The sequence below is a fragment of the Heptranchias perlo genome, chromosome 1 (assembly GCF_035084215.1).
Source record: "Heptranchias perlo isolate sHepPer1 chromosome 1, sHepPer1.hap1, whole genome shotgun sequence".
Classification (NCBI taxonomy): Eukaryota; Metazoa; Chordata; class Chondrichthyes; order Hexanchiformes; family Hexanchidae; genus Heptranchias; species Heptranchias perlo.
Window position 1 is genome coordinate 109103312 of NC_090325.1, and position 19937 is coordinate 109123248.

The window sequence follows — 19937 nt, forward strand, 5'->3', positions numbered from 1 at the left end:
GCCTCAACTAACGCAATGAGATACATTGCCCCTTTAAGCATCGGCCCGCCGGCTTTAAGTGGGGACGGGACTTATGGGTTTCTGTTGCGCGCACACATCCTAATGTGCCTGGGTTAAACCCACCTGGCCCCAGCCCACCCATTCTTGGGAGTTAAAATTACCCCCCTCATAGAGCTGTACTGATGGATTGCTGCGTTGTCAGCAGCGCGGTCCTTCAGATGAGGTATTAAAGTGATCCCTTTCTGCTTGTTCAGGTGGACATTAAAAGTTGGTAGTATTGGTATCCTGGAAAGATGAGATCAAATGGACCAAAGAGTCTTCTTCATCGAAATTAATCTAGCTTTTTCTTTAAATTACCTGAATGGAAGTTCCAGTTCTTCATTCCAGTTTGGGTTCGGACCATCTGCTGTAACGGTTTGACGGACTGTACGTTGGAATGAAACCTCCACAAAAGGATGCACTGAGATCTTTAACAAAAAAGTATACCAAATGTTAGACTGCTTAACTCTGGTATGATCTTCCTTGGTTTTTACATGTAGCTCATCTTCCACGTACAAATGAGCAACCACCATTCAAGGCAGGGGAAATCAGAGGAGTGTCACTTCAAGATATTTCAACTTTGCACTAACCATCCAGACTGTGTGGCATATAAAGCCTCATTGTGTTCTTAAAATACAGCTCTTTAACATGAGGCAGCAGAGACCAAGTTGACCTGATGTGTCAAATACACACTTAAAAAAATGATAAAGCTTCAAGTGGCTCAGATCAGAGGGAGAAAACAGGGAAGGGTGGAGATTACAGTGTGGTTTCCTGAGGGCCCAGAGCAGCTCACAGGCTGTTTCAAAGTTAAGGGCCTTGTTGTTTCAATTGGAGCCGCTGCAGAGTAGACAGGAATGTTTCCTGTTGGTGGTGATGTCATTAGAGCAAACTAGCATTGTGGGAGACTTGACTTGAGGGTCTTCATGCCAGTTAAAAAAATTAATAGTTTTACCAAGATGTCAAACATAATTCTGAATATATTATTTTTACCTCATTGAAGGTGGCATATTATGAACAAAAAAAAACCTCCCTCTAGACTTCCCTTCTCCTTAAATCCCAATATTTCCTGTTCGTAATAATGTTAATAGAGTAAACTAGCATTGTGGGAGACCTGACTTGAAGGTCTTCATGCCAGAGGGGGCAGTTATGGATTTAGTTTTAGGAAATGAAGCTGGGCAGGTGGAAGGCGTAGCAGTGGGAGAGCATTTTGGTGGTAGTGATCATAACTCAGTTGGATTTAGCGTAGTTAGAGAAAAGGACAAAGACAGAACAGGAGTAAAAGTTCTAAATTGGGGAAAGGCCAAATTTACTAAGCTGAGACGTGATTTAGCAAAGATGGACTGGAAACAGCTACTTGAAGGTAAATCAATGTCAGAGCAGTGGGTGTCATTCAGGGGGTTCAGAGTAAACATGTTCCCACAAAGAAAAAGTGTGGGACTGCAAAATCTAGAGCCCCCGGATGTCAAGGAGCGTACAGGGTGAGATAAGGCAAAAAAGGAAAGCTTATGTCAGACACCGAGAGCTCAATTCTACAGAAAGCCTAGAGGAGTATAAAAAGTGCAAGGGTGAAACTAAAAAGGAAATTAGGAAAGCAAAGAGAAGGCATGAAAAAATATTGGCAAGTAAAATCAAGGAAAACCCAAAGATGTTTTATAAATACATTAAGAGCAAGATCGATAACTAGGGAAAGAGTAGGGCCTATTAGAGACCAAAAAGGTAACCTATGTGTGGAGGTGGAAGATGTTGGTATGGTTCTTAATCAATACTTTGCGTCTGTCTTCACAAAAGAGGGGATGATACAGACATTGTAGTTAAGGAGGAGGAGTGTGAAATATTGGACGGGATAAACATACTGAGAGAGAAAGTATTAAGGGGATTAACATCTTTGAAAATAGATAAATCACCAGGGCCGGATGAAATGTATCCCAGGCTGTTAAAAGAAGCAAAGGAGGAAATAGTGGAGGCTCATACCATCATTTTCCAATCCTCCCTGGATCAGGCGTGGTGCTGGAGGATTGAAGGACTGCTTACATTATACAGTTGTTTAAAAAGGGAGAGAGGGATAGACCGAGTAATTACAGGCCAGTCAGTCTAACCTGGGTGGTGGGCATATTATTGGAATCAATTCTGAAGGACAAGATAAACCATCACTTAGAAAGGCATGGATTAATCGAGGACAGTCAGCATGGATTTGTTAAGAGAAGGTCGTGTCTGACTAACTTGATTGAATTTTTTGAGGAGGTAACTAGGAGAGTCGATGAGGGTAGAGCATTTGATATAGTCTGCATGGATTTTAGCAAGGCTTTTGACAAGGCAGACTGGTCAAAAAAGTACAAGCTCATGGGATCCAACAGAAAGTGGCAAGTTGGATCCAAAATTGGCTCAGTGGTAGGAAGCAAAGGGTAATGGTCGACAGGTGTTTTTGTGACTGGAAGGCTGTTTCCAGTGGGGTTCCGCAGGGCTCAGTGCTAAGTCCCTTGCTTTTTGTGATATATATTAATGATTTGGACTTAAACGTAGGGGGCATGATTAAGAAGTTTGCAGATGATACAATAATTGGCTGTGTGGTTGCTAGTGAGGAGGAAAGTTGTAGGCTGCAGGAAGATATCAATGGACTGGTCAGGTGGGCAGAAAAGTGGCAAATGGAATTCAATCCAGGGATGTGTGAGGTAATGCATTTGGGGAAGGCAAACAAGGCAAGGGAATACACAATAAATGGGAGGATATTCAGAGGTGTAGAGGAAGTGAGTAACCTTGAAGTGTACGTCCACAGATCCCTGAAGGTAGCAGGACAGGTAGATAAGGTGGTTAAGAAGGCATATGGGATACTTTCCTTTATTAGCCGAGGCATAGAATATAACAGAAGGGAGGTTATGCTGGAACTGTTTAAAACACTAGTTAGGCCACAGCTTGAATACTGCGTACAGTTCTGGTCACCAGATTACAGGATGTAATTGCACTAGAGCGGGTACAGAGGAGATTTACGAGGATGTTGGCAGGTCTGAGGATTTTAGCTATGAGAAAAGATTGGATAGGCTGGGGTTGTTTTCTTTGGAACAGAGGAGGCTGAGGGTTGATTTAATTGAGGCATACAAAATTATGAAAGGCCTAGATAGAGTGGATAGGAAGGACCTATTTCCCTTAGAAGAGAGATCAATAACCAGGGGGCATAGATTTAAAGTGTTTGGTAGAAGGATTAGAGGGGAGCTGAGGAAAATGTTTTTCACCCAGAGGGTGGTGAGGGTCTGGAACTCACTGCCTGAAAGGGTGGTAGAGGCAGAAACCCTCATCACATTTAAAAAGTACTTGGATATGCAGTTGAAATGCCATAACCTACAAAGCTACGGACTAAGTGCTTTGACTGGAAAGCATTTGGTCCGTAGCAGACATGATGGGCTGAATGGCCTCCTTCTGTGCCGTAAATTTTCTATGATTTTATGATTACTGGCTGCAGCAGAACAGAGGGACTGGTTTTGAACATTTGTTCACAAAGAGGGTGAGACCTGGCACCTATGATGGTGGAAACTTCCACTAATTAAATATTAGGAAGACCAAAGCCATTGTCTTTGGCCCCCATCACAAACTTCGTTCCCAAGCCACCAATTCCATCTCCTTCCCTGGCCACTGTCTGAGGCTAAACCAGACTGTTCACAACCGTGGCGTCCTTTTTGACCGAGCTGAGCTTCTGACCCCATATCCTCTCCATCACCAAGACTGCATACTTCCACCTTCGAAATATCGCTCATCTCCGCACTTGCCTCAGCCCATCTGCTGCTGAAACCCTCATCCATGCTTTTGTTACCTCCAAACTCCACTATTCCGACGCTCTCCTGGCTGGCCTCCCATCTTCCACCCTCCGTAAACTTCAGCTCATCCAAAGCTCTGCTGCCCATATCCTGACTTGCACCAAGTCTCATTCACTCATCACATCTGTGCTCGCTGACCTACATTGGCAGCAACGCCTCAAATTCAAAATTCTCATCCTTGTGTTCAAATCTCTCCATGGCCTCGCCTCTCCTCATCTCTGTAACCTCCTCCAGCCCTACAGCTCTCCGAGAACTCTGCGTTCCTCCAATTCCGGCCTCTCATGCATCCCCGATTTCCTTCTCCCTTCCAATGGTGGCCATACCTTCAGCTGTCCAGGCCCTAAGGTCTGGAATTCCCTCTCTAAACCTCACTGCCTCTCTCTCCTCCTTTAAGTTGTTCCTTAAAGCCGATATCTTTGACCAAGCTTTTGGTCACTGTCCTAATATCTCCTTATGTGGTTTGGTGTCAAATTTTGTCTGATAACTCTCCTGTGATGAGCCTTGGGACATTTTACTACGTTAAAGGCGCTATATAAATGCAAGTTGTTGTTGTTGCCTGGTCATCCACCACCATTGTCAACTGGATGTGGTAGGGCTAATGGGCTTTGCTCTGATCCCCTGGTTGTGGGGCCGCTTAGCTCTGCTGTTGGTGTTTAAATCTGTGGTGGTATATTCTTTTTCCACGTCCCTCAACCTCCCTCACTCACTCCATGTACCTTATTCCTTTCATGTTTCCCCATGCCTCTGGCAGAAACATAAAGGAAACAGAATTCTTTATTCCCTCTTCACACACTTATTCCATATTCCTTTTAGTTTCCTGATTGTTTCATACCTGGTTAGCAAGCCATTCAAGGCTTTGAGTAGAGCTCTGAGGTATCTGTGAGGTTGAAAATGTTTCATTAATGGATCTAGCTGATCTGGAAGTTAGTGGAGGTTTGCTGGAGAAAAAGCAACAAAAACAATACATTAACGTTTATTTGATTAGTTTCTTTTAATTAGATCTGAAAAATGACAGCAGGTTTAGAGTCTGTGTTACAAAGAATATCCTGTGCATAGATTCAAACTCAAATTGATCAAATGGGAAGTAAACTTTACATAAATAAGCCTTTACATCATGAGAAACTTTATAACAAAGGATAAACAGCAGGATATTAGTAACTTCAAAGCAAAAAAAATACTTCAACTATTCTGCTGGTTACAAAAAACTTATATTTAAAGATCAAATTTCCTGTGATTCATTTCACTAAGATTTTTATTGGGCAATGAAATGATCATTTGTTCCTACCAACAGCTATTTGGAGCTAAAAACAGTAGATGTCGAAAAAGACTTAGGGGTAGAGGTACAAAACTCATTGAAGTGTCATGAACAGGTGCAGAAAATAATCAATAAGGCTAATGGAATGCTGGCCTTTATATCTGGAGGACTGGAGTACAAGGGGGCAGAGGTTATGCTGCAGCTATACAAAACCCTGGTTAGACCGCACCTGGAGTACTGTGAGCAGTTCTGGGCACCGCACCTTCGGAAGGACATATTGGCCTTGGAGGGAGTGCAGCATAGGTTTACTAGAATGATACCCGGACTTCAAGGGTTAAGTTACGAGGACAGATTACACAAATTGGGGTTGTATTCTCTAGAGTTTAGAAGGTTAAGGGGTGATCTGATCGAAGTTTAAAAGATATTAAAGGGAACAGATAGGGTGGATAGAGAGAAACTATTTCCGCTGGTTGGGGATTCTAGGAGTAGAGGGCACAGTCTAAAAATTAGAGCCAGACCTATGAGAGAAAAACTTTCAAAACAAAATAGAAATTCTCGTAAACATACAGAGGATCAGTCAATGACCTTGGTATCTCCTACCTTCCTATGGATTTACGTATAGGTATATCATAGGCTCGGATAATGTTGATCAAAAGCTTAATGTCTCCATCAGAAAGGTTCTGGGCAGTGACTTTTTTCCTTTCTTTTCTTCGTGGTCTAAGTGGTCTCCTTGGTTCAGTTAGTTTGAACAGGCTGATGCCTAAAACACTATTGGGCAGAAAGCATTTATTATATTTAAAACATGTTCTCTCGTTCTCAACACTTTTTAAAATTTGGAATAAATTTAATTTTGCCAAGTCTTATAAGAAATCATATGAAATTGATTGTAAAAATTAATGAAATTCTATAAAAAAAACTGTTAATGTTAAATCAATATAAACAACTAAAATGATAATCTTAAGTGATCAACATGGAAAGGAAATATGAGAATAATGCAACATACCGTGAATCACCAGAACTGCACAGAAAATGCAAGAAATAAAGACAGAGACCAAGAAATATGAAAGGAAACCAACAACAAAGCAGAGACAGACAATATTTTCTGTCATTTTTATAATCAAATGTAAGGAACAAAAGTTTAAATTGGCCCTTGCATCCTGTGTCAATGTTTGCTGCATTAAAGTTTCTGGACATGGATTCAACAATCGCAAACTATCACTTTCTAAATTAGTCTATAGAATATAATGCATCTTCTGTTTCAGATGGATGTATATAGTGAGACTCGGGAATCCTTATAACCAAATTTCTCCAATTTCTTTTTTAAAGATTACACCACAAAAAGGCACTTCTGTTCTTTAAAATATAAAAAATGAAGAAAAGCACTGATTACATTGTTGACCCCTGCAACTGGAAACTACAATGCAGCTTATGAGCAGCATGGAGTGGGAAGAGCAGGGATCGAATGTAACTGCACTATATTAAGACACAAGAGCACTCTGAAGAGGGGAGAGGGAAATGGCAGGACAGAATGAAACAAAGGGGTCAATATTAACCCCCCTATGGCGTGCAGGAGAGGTTAGGAACATAGGAACAGGAGTAGGCCATTCAGCCCCTCGTGCCTGCTCCGCCAATTGATAAGATCATGGCTGATCTGTGATCTAACTCCATATACCTGCCTTTGGCCCATATCCCTTAATACCTTTAGTTGCCTGTTCCTATGTTCCTAGCAGCACTGCTTGTGAGCCAGGAGGAGGAGCAGGAGTGTTCACCACTAACCCTCAAGCAAACCTTCTGCCGATTGCAGCCTCTCCTGCGACCTGTTGACCCCCCCTTCTCCCCCGCGATCTCGCCCTCTCTTCCGATTGCCAGTCCGACGCCCCAATTCTGCCCTGCAATCTCTCTCTCCCTCCCTCCCGATTGCCAGTCCGACCCCTCCCCCCAACTGTGCCACTAACATATTAAAGACAGAAGGGTGGAAATGCTGCCCCCGGGGGAGGATGATGTAATTCAATCACAGCTGTGGCAGTGGAAGAGTCACAATGTGGGGTGAAAACAGGATCCGCACAGGAGTGAACGGGGAGGAAAGAGAAGCAGCAATCTTTCCCTGCTCCAGCTACACCACTCCGTCAGTCTGGGGCAATCCCAGTAATCCTACCCAAAATTCCCCAAAAGGCCAGGCACAGACCCACTTTGTGCATCTACACTGGGGTCTGTAGTGGAAAAGGCAAATTATCCCAGAAAGATTGTTGGAAGAGAGGCCACACAACACTCCTGTGAAAAATAAATAATTTTACTTTACTTTTCTTCAACCCAACCTGGACCTTGGGCTCCAAGTTTTGGAGCGGCAAGGTGCCACTCTGAGTTTCCGGTGGCATTGTCAGGAGGTGGCTTCTATTGCATTTCTACGGGCATGGAATGACCGGCCCAAAAATTGAAATGACCCAATCACCAGAGTCACCAACAGCGTGATCTGGCAGGTGGATGTCTTGCACTGCTGAAATTCTGCATCCTTCAATAGGGGTCCATAGAAGTTTACAGCCTGTCTGTTTAGTCCACAAATGTCATACTTAGTTTGTTCAATAAAATAATTATGATCTCATAAGAACATAATAAAAAGGAGCAGGAGTAGGCCAAATGGCCCTTCGAGCCTGCTCCGCCATTCAATAAGATCATGGCTGATCTTCGACCTCAACTCCACTTTCCAGTGCGATTTCCATATCCCTTGATTCCCTTAGAGTCCAAAAATCTACCTATCTCAGCCTTGAATATACTCAATGATTCAGCATCCACAGCCCTCTGGAGTCGAGAATTCCAAAGATTCACAACCCTCTGAGTGAAGAAATTCCTCCTCATTTCAGTCTTAAATGGCTGATCCCTTATCCTGATACTATGCCCCCGAGTTCTCGACTCTCCAGCCAGGGGAAACAATCTCTCAGCATCTACCCTGTCAAGCCACCTCAGAATCTTGTATGTTTCAATGAGATCACCTCTCATTCTTCTAAATTCCAGAGAGTATAGGCCCATTCTCCTCAATTTCTCCTCATAGGACAACCCTGTCATCCCAGGAATCAATCTAGTGAACCTTCGTTGCACCACCTCAAAGGCAAATACATCCTTTCTTAGATAAGGAGACCAAAACTGTATACAGTACTCCAGGTGAGGTCTCACCAAAGCCCTGCACAATAGCAAGACCTCCTTGCAATAAAGGCCAACATGCCATTTGCCTTCCTAATTGCTTGCTGTATCTGCATGCTAACTTTTTGTGCTTCTTGTACGAGGACATCCAAATCTCTCTGAACACCAACATTTAATAGTTTCTCATCATTTAAAAAATATTCTGTCTTTCTATTTTTCCTACCAAAGTGAATAACCTCACATTTCCCCACATTACACTCCATCTGCCACCTTCTTGCCCACTCACTTGACCTGTCTATATCCCTTTGCAGACTCTTTGTGTCCTCCTCACAGCTTACTTTCCCACCTAGCTTTGTATCGTCAGATACAAAGACTTGGATACATTACACTCGGTACCTTCATCTAAGTCGTTAATGTAGATTGTAAATAGCTGAGGCCTGAGCACCGATCCTTGCGGCACCCCACGAGTTACAGCCTGCCAACCTGAAAATGACCCATTTATCCCTACTCTCTGTTTTCTGTCCGTTAAACAATTCTCTATCTATGCTAATATGTTACCTTGCACAAACCAGATTTTTCCCCCTGATATTTTTGGCCATTTATGCCATTGTGTTGGGAGATCAAGACATAAGGAAATACAGGGCCTTAGTTTCTTCCTCAATAGCCACTTGTAATGAAGCAGTCCATGTTCTTTTAACCCTCTGTTTGATAGAAAATCCTTCTAACTTCCCCCATGGTTCTTCTACTGATAATCCTCAATCTGTGCCCACTTGTCACTGATTCATGAACTGGAGGAGGGAAAGGTTGCTTCTTCTCTTTCCTCCCCCTTCACTCCTGTGTGGATCCTATTTTCACCCCATGGAGTGACCCTCCCACCACCACAGCTGTGATTGAACAATCTTTGACTGTTTACCTTCTCAAGCTCTTTCATATCTTGAAAATCTCTGTTTATCCCCCTTAATTGTCTCTATTCCAATGAAAAAATCCCCATTTTTTAAAATATAACTTCACATTCCTCATACTATTCTAATGAGCCTTTACTGTTCCCTTTTCATGGCTGTAATATCCTTACAATAATTGAGTACACAGAACTGCATGTGATACCACTTTGATCTAATCAATACCATCTTGTACAAATTCCACATCACTTCCTTAGTTTTATATTCAGTGCCCCTATATATAAAATCCAGAATCCCATTTGCTTTTTTTATGGTCTGTTTTACCTGCATTGAACCGTATCCAAATGCTCGACAAACGCATTTATCCTCCTGCAATCTGAAGTATTCTTCATCACAATTTTCCATAGCCCCTAATTTGGTATTCTCAGCAAGCTGTAATACCATTTCCCCTTGTGGCTATATCCAAATCATTTTTGTAAATGGAAAACAAAAAAGTCCCAGCTCACTACTACTCATTTCTCACCAATACAAAAATCATTCATTTATCCCCTACTCTTGGCTTTCTGTCCCCGAGCCATCTCGCTATCCATGCGGCTGCATTTCATTTAATACCAAGCATGTTAATTTTCATAACCAGTCTCTTAAGTGGCACTTTATCAAATGCCTACTGAAAAATCATATATACAACATCCACCACATTCCTATCTGTACATTCTAATTTCCTCAAAAAATTAATTAAATGAATCAGGCCCTCCATGAACCCATGCTAATGATCTGTAATTAGCCCATGCCTTTCTAAGTGTATAATAATTTCATCCTGTATTATGGCCTCTAGAAGTTTACCATAGCTTAGGCAAAATTTACAACTTTAAATTTCTTGGCTTATCCCTCTCCCCTTGATTGAACAGGGTGTGATAGAATTTGGCACCCCAAAATCCAATGGCAGAAGTCCCATTTCCAAAGATTTTTGGAAAATTATAGTTAATGCTACATTTTCCCTAACCTACTTCAGTATTCTGTGGTGCACGCTAACCAGATCTGGGGACTTTTCTATTTTAGTCCCATTCATTTTTTTGATTGTAGTTTCCTTTTGAACATTTACCTCCAGTAGTGGCTCTATAACAGCCTCCTCCAGTAGTTCTACAGGCCTAGTTTTACCTTCCTCTGTAAAAACTGAGATAAAATATATTTTCCCTCATTATGAAGTACAAGTTCTCTCCCTTCATCCCCAATTGGTCCCACTCTTTCTTTGACTACCTCTTTATTATGTGCTTGTAAAGGACTGTAGTATTTCCCTTTATAGAGACTGCCAGTCTTCTTTTGTACTCCCTCTTAACCTTTCTAAATCTCCCCTTTGGCTTCCTTTCTTTACTTTTTATATTTGAGATAGCTTTCTTTTGTATTATCTCCCTTCTATTTATTCTATGCCTCATTTTTAAAAACCTAATTTTTGTGCTAACCGTCAATTTATCCACAGAACCTAAACCATTGATGAAACCCCTTTATGCCTGGCTCAAATGTATTTAACCTGTAACTTATCCATCTCGTATTTAAATATATCCCACTGTTGACCTACTGTTTGATCTGACATTTCTTCCAATCAATTGAGCTCATTAATTATATTTAAAACATGTTCTCTCGTTCTCACCACTTTTTTAATAGTCGGAATAGATTTAACTTTGCTAAGTCTTCTTATAAGAAATGATATAAAATATCAAATAATATGATTTTGATTATAAAAATTAATGGAATTCTATAAAAAAACTTTTAATGTTAAAACAATAAACAACTAAAATGATCTTAAGTGATCAATGTGGAAAGGAAATGATGAGAATAATGCAACATACCGTGAATCACCAGAACTGTACAGAATATGCAAGAAATAAAGAGAGACACCAAGATATATGAAAGGAAACCAACAACAAAGCAGAGACAGACAATATTTTCTGTCATAAAAAGACTTTTTTTTATAATCAAATGTAAGGAACAAAAGTTTAAATTGTTTTTAAGAGCAAAACTATAGAAAGAAAATGGAAAATAGAAAGTGCTCTGTTTTAAGATTTCACTTAGATATTTTTCTCAATATTAAGTTCCAAAGACCACTCCCATAAGCAATCCCTTAACATCTATGGACCAGAATGATACATTATGCAACCAGTCTTTGGCAATGCAGTGAGCCCAGGAGTCCAAAAGAAATCCGTATTACTGGATTTAACCTACTGGATATTACCAGACCGTGGATCAGCATCAAGCTGCCTTGTAACATCCTGAACTTCTATTCTACCCCCTACAAGTGAAATAAACCATTTCTATAGGGTGTAGTCATGGTTTAGGCTATAAACAATGGGACATGTTCAGTAAAAGTAATAGATAAGCAGTAATAATAGATAATAAAGCAGATTACAATAGTTCACAGAACTTTACCTACACCTGCTCAATACAAAGATAACAAACAGTGTGACCCACCACTAATTCGTTCAGTATTACTAGCCCATGCATCAGCATCTGCTGCATAACTTACATCTGGGATTTAATTAAACACCTATCTCAATGGCCTTAGAAGAGCTACCAAACCGGGAGCACGCTCCTCGAGATAAACCCCTGGTATCTTTTGAAATTCAGTCGTGGGACGCAGGACACTAACAAGACATTGTAGCCATATCATCTTGCTGTCACTCACTGGAGATTTTATTGCAATAGGGCTATGTTTCCCAGAAGTTGTTCCCATGGTGACAACCCAATTATCTTCCTGATTCAACAGCTTGATGATTATGTACATAGCTAACGGGAATTATTTCAAAAGCAACTATTCAAAAACTGAAAATGGGTTGCAGTCCACCTAATAACTGCTAAATACAAATCTGTCTGTCAATTTAGAACCATTTTGGACTTAGACCCTCCACAGAACTATGCAACCAGGTAAACTAAGTTGCAATTAAAACACCAGTATATTAATGCCTTCCTGACCCAGAAGCCAGACAGTTCATCGCTGAGTTTGCTGGTGTAGTTGTGCACTCAGTCAGAATGGTTTTTGCAGTACATAAAATTTAAGAGACGAGGGAATTCTCAGGGAAAGTTACAAAAATATGGAAACTTTCTTACAATCTTAAATGTGATGAACTTCCCTACTCATTGCAGAAAGTAAGCGGAACGTGACATGCCCTTGTTCATCAGAATTGAATATCCAGAAAATAGATACCAAAATGTATGAAAGGAAAATCAATAAAAGCAAAACTGAAACACGGAAAGGAATAAATCAAATTTCTGATAGATCTTCACTTCACCCTTGAAGTGTATGTTTGTCTGATTAACATTTGAATATTATACTGAGATATGTCAGTTTATCTGTAAAGTGAATTTTGAAACATTACATTGCTGTGGAAAGTGCTGAAAATTGCCTATTGCTGCAGAAAGGTTCACAAATTCAACTAATGGAGGAAATCCCAGACCAGCTGAAGTTGAACATTCATGAAAACAGCTGCAATCATCATGTGCTGGCTCAAACAGAAAGATCCACGAGTAAACATAGACCACTGGCTGCTGAAAAAGGGGTCGAGCATGAGCACATTTGCTAAAGCACTTTTTACTTTGAGTAAAAACTCTAAAATGCTCCAGCAATGATAACATTTCTTCAAACAAGTCAATACAAGAATGACATCATTACCATGTGGAATGTCCCAAGTCTGAAACAAAAGTGCTGGTTAGAGAATGTTTCCTACTGGAAGAGAAATTGCAAAACACTGCTACTGTCAAAGAGTGAAAGAGAACGGAGGGCTGGTCTACAGGATTGGGGAAGATCATAAAAGAATACAAGAAATGATTAATATGATTCTTGTCAGTTGTTGGAGAGTTTAAAGCTCCCAGGCAAACACTGCCCAGATTATTTCTCCTGTGTCCCAATGTAAAATGGGTGCCATCTTAAGTATATGAAGAGTAAATGAAAGAAGAATAATGGCCTCTGGACATTCAATACCAATGGAATGTTTAATCCCATCAAAAGCAGAGGATAAAAGATAAGTTAAAAACAATGCATTACACGATATTTACCCTATGCTGGGGACTGCTTCCTCGACAACCAGATCTGACAAGATGTAATGATGCTTTGCCAGCAGAAACCTACTTATTACAGATTCCCGAACCTAAGAAGGCAAAAAAGGTGTCAATTATTTTTCCCCTATTTTGGTTCGTTGCAGAATTTCAGTTCTCTCATCAATCAGGGATGGGCAATAAATGCTGGCCTGTGAATGAATTAAAAAAAAATCCACATGCACGTCCTAAACACAAGCCTGTTTTGGCAATGTAGCTTTACAACTTCAAATACAAAATCTTGTGAAATCTATAAATAATAAACAGAATTATAACTTAACATTTATATAGTGCCTTTAACGTAGTAAGACATCTCAAGGTGCTTCACAGGAGCGTAATCAGATAAAAATTAGCACCGAGCCAAGGAAGGAGATATTAGTACAGGTGACCAAAAGCCTGGTCAAAGAGGTAGGTTTTAAGGAACGTCTTAAAGGAGGAGAGAGAGGAGGAGAGGTTTAAGAACAGAATTCCAGAGCTTAGGACCTAGACAGCTAAAGGCACATTTGCCAATGATGGGGTAAAGGAAGTGGGGGATAGACAAAAGGTCAGAGTTAGAGGAACAAAGAGTTTTCGGAGGGTTGTTGGGTTGGAGGAGTTCACAGATATGGAGGGGCGAGGCCATGCAGGGATTTGAACACGAGAATGAGAATTTTAAAATTGAGGTGCTCGGGGACCGGGAGCCAACGTAGGTGAGCGACCACAGGTGGGATGTGTGAACGGGTCTTGGTGCAAGTTAGGATACAGGCAGCAGAGTTTTGGATTAACTTAAATTTATGGAGGGGGGCCAGGGGGGCATTGGAATAGTCGAGTTTCGAGGTAACAAAAGCATGGATGAGGACTAAAATGTAATTTACATGAATTACCTAAGGAAAATATATTTTAAAAAACAGAACATCAAGCAACGTATGTGCATTTACCTGCTTTTCTTTGTTTTGATATTCTGCATTCCTACTATTTTATTGGTTGCAAACAATTGTTTCCATCAAGCAACCTGTCATTTCCTGCTCACACCCTTGCATCCTGTGTTAGTGTTTGCTGCATTAAGGTTTCTGGATATGGATTCAACAATCATAAACTATCACTTTCTAAATGAATCTATAGAATATAATGCATCTTCTTTTTCAGATGGATGTATATAGTGTGACTCGGGAATCCTTATAACCAAATTTCTCCAATTTATTTTTTAAAGATTGCACCACAAAAAGGCATTTCAGTTCTTTAAATATAAAAAAATGAAGAGAAACACTGATTACTTTGTTGACCCCTGCAACTGGAAACTACAATGCAGCTTATGAGCAGCATGGAGTGGGAAGAGCAGGGATCGAATGTAACTGCACTATATTAAGACACAAGAGCACTCTGAAGAGGGGAGAGGGAAATGGCAGGACAGAATGAAACAAAGGGGTCAATACTAACCCCCCACGACTTGCGGGAGAGGTTCAGGGGGGTTAAAATTTAATAATTGCAAAATGCGACCCCAACCCGCCGTGTACGCACCTGCCGATATTTGGTGGGTTGTGAGCTGTGGCTGTGTCCCGTTTTAGAGAGGCAGGACACTTCACTGTAATATTTAAATCAGGCTCCCACAGTGCATTGGGGAGCCTGATTTAATTTAACGGTTGACGGCCGGGTTTTCCAGGACTCAGGAAACCTGGCAGCTAAATGGAATCAGGAGCAGCTTGCTGCAGAAGGTAAAGTGCTCTTTAGAGCACTGCTTGTGAGCCAGGAGGAGCAGGAGTGTTCACCACTAACCCTCAAGCAAACCTTCTGCCAATCGCGGCCTCTCCCGCGATCTGCCGACCCCCCTTGTGCCCTGCGATCGATCTCTCCCTCCCTCCCGATTGCTGGTCCAACCCTTCCCTTCTGCCCAGTGATCTCTCTCTCTCCCTCCTGATTGCCGCTCCGAACCTTCCCTTTTGCCCTGTGATATCTCTCCCTCCCGACTGCCGGTCCAACTACTCCCCCCACCACAACTGTACCACTAACATTTTAAAGACAGAGGGGTGGAAATGCAGCCCCCTGGGGAGGATGTAATTGAATCACAGCTTCAATGGCAGTGGGAGGGTGAAAACAGGATCCGCACAGGAGTGAACAGGGAGGAAAGAGACGAAGCAACCTTTCCCTACTCCAGCTACACCACTCCGGCAGTCTGGGGCAGTCCCAGTAATTCCACCCAAAATTTCCCCAAAAGGCCAGACACAGGCCCCCTTTGTGCATCTACACTGGGGCCTGTAGTGGAGAAGGCAAATGGCAATTGATCCCAGATTGTTGGAAGAGAGGCCACACAACACGCCTGTTAAAAAAAAATAATCATTTTACTTTACTTTTCTTCAAGCCAATCTGGGCCTTGGGCTCCAAGTTTTGGAGTGGCAAGATGCCACACCAAGTTTCCGGTGGCATTGCCAGGAGGTGGCTTCAATTGCACTGCTACGGGCATGGAATGACCGGATCAAAAATGTAAATGACCCAATCCCCAGAGTCACCAACAGGGCAACCTGGCAGGCGGATATCTTGCACTGCTGAAATTCTGCACCCTTCAATAGGGGTCCAGAGAAGTTTACAGCCAGTCTGTTTAGTCCACAAATGTCATACTTAGTTTGTTCAATAAAATAATTATGATCTTAACTTGCACAAACCCAGTTTCTCCCCCATATTATTTTCAGCCATTTATACCATTGTGGTGGGAGATCAAGACAATCCCCTTCTCAAACCCTTTCATATTTTGAAAACCTCTACTTTATCCCCCTTAATTGTCTCTATTCCAATGAAAAAAGCCCCTTTTTTTTAGTGTAACCTGACATTCCTCATACCATTCTAATAAGTCTTTACTGTTCCCTTTCCATGGCTCTAATATCCTCGCAATAATTGAGAACTCAGAACTGCATGCAATACCACCCTGACCTAATCAACACCATCTTGTACAAATTCCACATCACTTCATTAGTTTTATATTCAGTGCCCCTATATATAAAATCCAGAATCCCATTTGCTTTTTTTATGGTCTGTTTTACCTGCATTGAACCGTATCCAAATGCTCTACAAACGCATTTATCCTCCTGCAATCTGAAGTATTCTTCATCACAATTTTCCATAGCCCCTAATTTGGTATTCTCAGCAAGCTGTAATACCATTTCCCCTTGTGGCTATATCCAAATCATTTTTGTAAATGGAAAACAAAAAAGTCCCAGCTCACTACTACTCATTTCTCACCAATACAAAAATCATTCATTTATCCCCTACTCTTGGCTTTCTGTCCCCGAGCCATCTCGCTATCCATGTGGCTGCATTTCATTTAATACCAAGCATGTTAATTTTCATAACCAGTCTCTTAAGTGGCACTTTATCAAATGCCTTCTGAAAAACCATATATACAATATCCACCATATTCCTATCTATAGAGCGGAAAAAACGGGCGTATGACAGATGTCAGGTTGATAATATAAGTGAGAACCAGGCTGAATATAGAAAATTCAGAGGGGAAGTGAAAAAGGAAATAAGAGGGGCAAAGAGATTATGAGAATAGACTGACCACTAACGTAAAACGGAATCTAAAAGTCTTCTAGAGGCATTTAATCAGTAAACGGGAAGTAAGAGGAGGGGTGGGGCTGTTTAGGGACCAAAAAGGAGACCTACACATTGAGGTAGAGGGCATGGCTGAGATACTAAATGAGTACTTTGCATCTGTCCCTACCAATGAAGAGGCTGGCTGTACTTAAAGTAGATAAGTCACCAGGTCCAGATGGGATGCATCCTAGGTTGCTGAGGGAAGTAAGGGTGGAAATTGCGGGGATACTGCCAATCATCCTTAGATAGGGGGGTGGTGCCAGAGGACTGGAGAATTGCAAATGTTGCACCCTTGTTCAAAAAGGTGTAAGGATAAACCCAGGCCAGCCAGTTTAACCTCGGTGGTGGGGAAACTTTTAGAAACGATAATCTGGGACAAAATTAACAGTCACTTGGACAAATGTGGATTAATTAAGGAAAGCCAGCATAGATTTGTTAAAGGCAAATCGTGTTTAACTAACTTGATTGAGATTTTGATGAGGTAACAGAGAGGGTTGATGAGGGCAATACAGTCGATGTGGTGTATATGGACTTCCAAAAGGCATTTGATAAAGTGTCACATAATAGGCTTGTCAGCAAAGTTGAAGCCCATGGTATAAAAGGGGCAGTGGCAGCATAAGACCATAAGAGATAGGAGCAGAAGTAGGCCATTCAGCCCCTTGAGCCTGCTCCGCCATTTAATGAGATCATGGCTGATCTGATTTTTACCTCAACTCCACTTTCCTGCCCCTTCCCCATATCCTTTGAAAAGCATGGATACGAAATTGGCTCTGAGAGAGGAAATAGACAGTAGTGGTGGACGGTTGTTTATCAGACTGGAGGAAGGTATACGGTGGTGTTCTCCGGGGTCGGTACTCGGACCACTGCTTTTCTTGATATATGTTAATGACTCAGACTTGGGTGGTACAGGGCACAATTTCAAAATTTGCAGAAGACACAAAACTTGGAAGTGTAGTGAACAGAGAGGAGGATAGTAATAGACTTCAAAGGACATAGACAAGCTGGTGGAATGGGCGGACACGTGGCAGATGAAATTTGACGCAGAGAAGTGCGAAGTGATATATTTTGGTCGGAAGAACGAGGAGAGGCAATATAAACTAAGTGGTACAATTCTAAAGGGGGTGCAGGAACAGAGAGGCTTGCGGGTATATGTGCCTTCCCATTGGCAGAAGGGGGTCGAAAACCAGAGGACACAGATTTAAGGTGATTGTCAAAAGAACCATAGGCAACATGAGGAAGTGGTTATGATCTGGAATGCACTGCCTGAAAGGGTGGTGGAGGCAGATTCAATTGTGGCAGGGCAGGTTGAGAAAGCAGTTTAAAAAGCATACAGGATACTGGGCTTTATAAATAGAGGCATAGAGTACAAAAGCAAGGAGGTTATGATGAACCTTTATAAAACATTGGTTTGGCCACAACTGAAGTATTGTGTACAATTCTGGTCACCGCACTTTAGGAAGGATGTGAAGGCCTTAGAGAGGGTGCAGAAAGGATTTACTAGAATGGTTCCAGGGATGAGGGACTTCAGTTACATGTATAGACTGGAGAAGCTGGGGTTGTTCTCCCTAGAGCAGAGAAGATTGAGAGAAAATTTGACAGAGGTATATAAAATCATGAGGGGTCTAGGCAGAGTAGATAGAGAGAAACTCTTCCCATTGGCAGAAGGGGGTCAAAAACCAGAGGACACAGATTTAAGGTGATTGGCAAAAGAACCATAGGCAACATGAGGATGTGGTTATGATCTGGAATGCACTGCCTGAAAGGGTGGTGGAGGCAGATTCAATTGTGGCTTTCAAAAGTGAATTGGATAAGCACTTGAAGGGAAAAAATCTGCAGGGCTATGGGGTAAGGGCAGGGGAGTGGGACTAACTGGATTGCTCATGCAGAGAGCTGGCACGGGCTTGACGGGCCGAATGACCTCCTTCTGTGCTGTAACCATTCTATGATTCTATACAGTCTAATTTCCTCAAAAAATGTAATTAAGTTAATTGGACCCATTATGAACCCATGATAATGGTCTGTAATTACCCCATGCCTTTCTAAGCGTATAATCATTTCATCCTGTATTATGGCCTCTAGAAGTTTACCATAGCTTAGGCAAAATTCTCAACCTTAAATTTCTTGGCTTATCCCTTTCCCCTTGCTTGAACAGGGTGTGATAGAATTTGGCACCTCAAAATCCAATGGCAGAAGTCCCATTTCCAAAGATTTTTGGAAAGTTATAGTTAATGCTACATTTTCCCTAACCTACTTCAGTATTCTGTGGTGCACGCTAACTAGATCTGGGGACTTTTCTATTTTAGTCCCATTCATTTTTTTGATTGTAGTTTCCTTTTGAACATTTACCTCCAGTAGTGGCTCTATAACAGCCTCCTCCAGTAGTTCTACAGGCCTAGTTTTACCTTCCTCTGTAAAAACTGAGATAAAATATATTTTCTCTCACTTTGAAGTACAAGTTCTCTCCCTTCATCCCCAATTGGTCCCACTTTTTCTTTGACTACCTCTTTATTATGTGCTTGTAAAGGACAGTAGTATTTCCCTTTATGGTGACTGCTGGTCTTCTTTTGTACTCCCTCTTAACCTTTCTAATCTCCCCTTTGGCTTCCTTTCTTTACTTTTTATATTTGAGATAGCTTTCTTTTGTATTATCTCCCTTCTATTTATTCCATGCCTCATTTTTAAAAGTCTAATTTTTGCTCCAACTGTCAATTTATCCACAGAACCTAAACCATTGAAGAAACCCCTTTATGCCTGGCTCAAATGTATTTAACCTGTAACTTATCCATCTCGTATTTAAATATATCCCACTGTTGACCTACTGTTTGATCTGACATTTCTACCAATCGATTGACCTGTGCTACACTTCCTTACATCCCACTGAAATTAGCTAATTTTTAGTTCAATATCTTTATCTTGGACTCCTCCTTTTCTTCATGTCCTAAAAATCAGGACCACTGCGATTTGACCTCAGTGCCCAATCCCCTGATCCATACTTCTATCGAACAAGATCCTGCGTCAGGACTAGAGCTTTTGAAAATTTACCCTTATGTGTGAAGAATTACTCATGATAAATGATTCATTTATTTTGCAGAGGATGGAAGACTAAGGGATCTGTAATTGCCTGTGTCTGTTTTGTCACCCTTATTGAAAATG

The 19937-nt window shown here is 41.4% G+C and overlaps 1 protein-coding gene across 2 annotated transcripts in view; it reads right to left on the minus strand.

Annotated features, from left to right (window-relative positions):
• The window catches only part of cc2d2a (coiled-coil and C2 domain containing 2A), a 175344-nt gene that overhangs the window by 49548 nt on the left and 105859 nt on the right, over positions 1-19937 (minus strand). For both annotated transcript variants that reach the window (XM_067989540.1, XM_067989548.1), the window contains 4 exons: positions 13182-13273; positions 5701-5868; positions 4678-4783; positions 358-467 (listed from right to left, as the gene is read on the minus strand). In XM_067989540.1, the coding sequence (XP_067845641.1) occupies positions 358-467; positions 4678-4783; positions 5701-5868; positions 13182-13273 (476 nt within the window). The remainder of the gene's footprint in view (positions 1-357; positions 468-4677; positions 4784-5700; positions 5869-13181; positions 13274-19937) is intronic.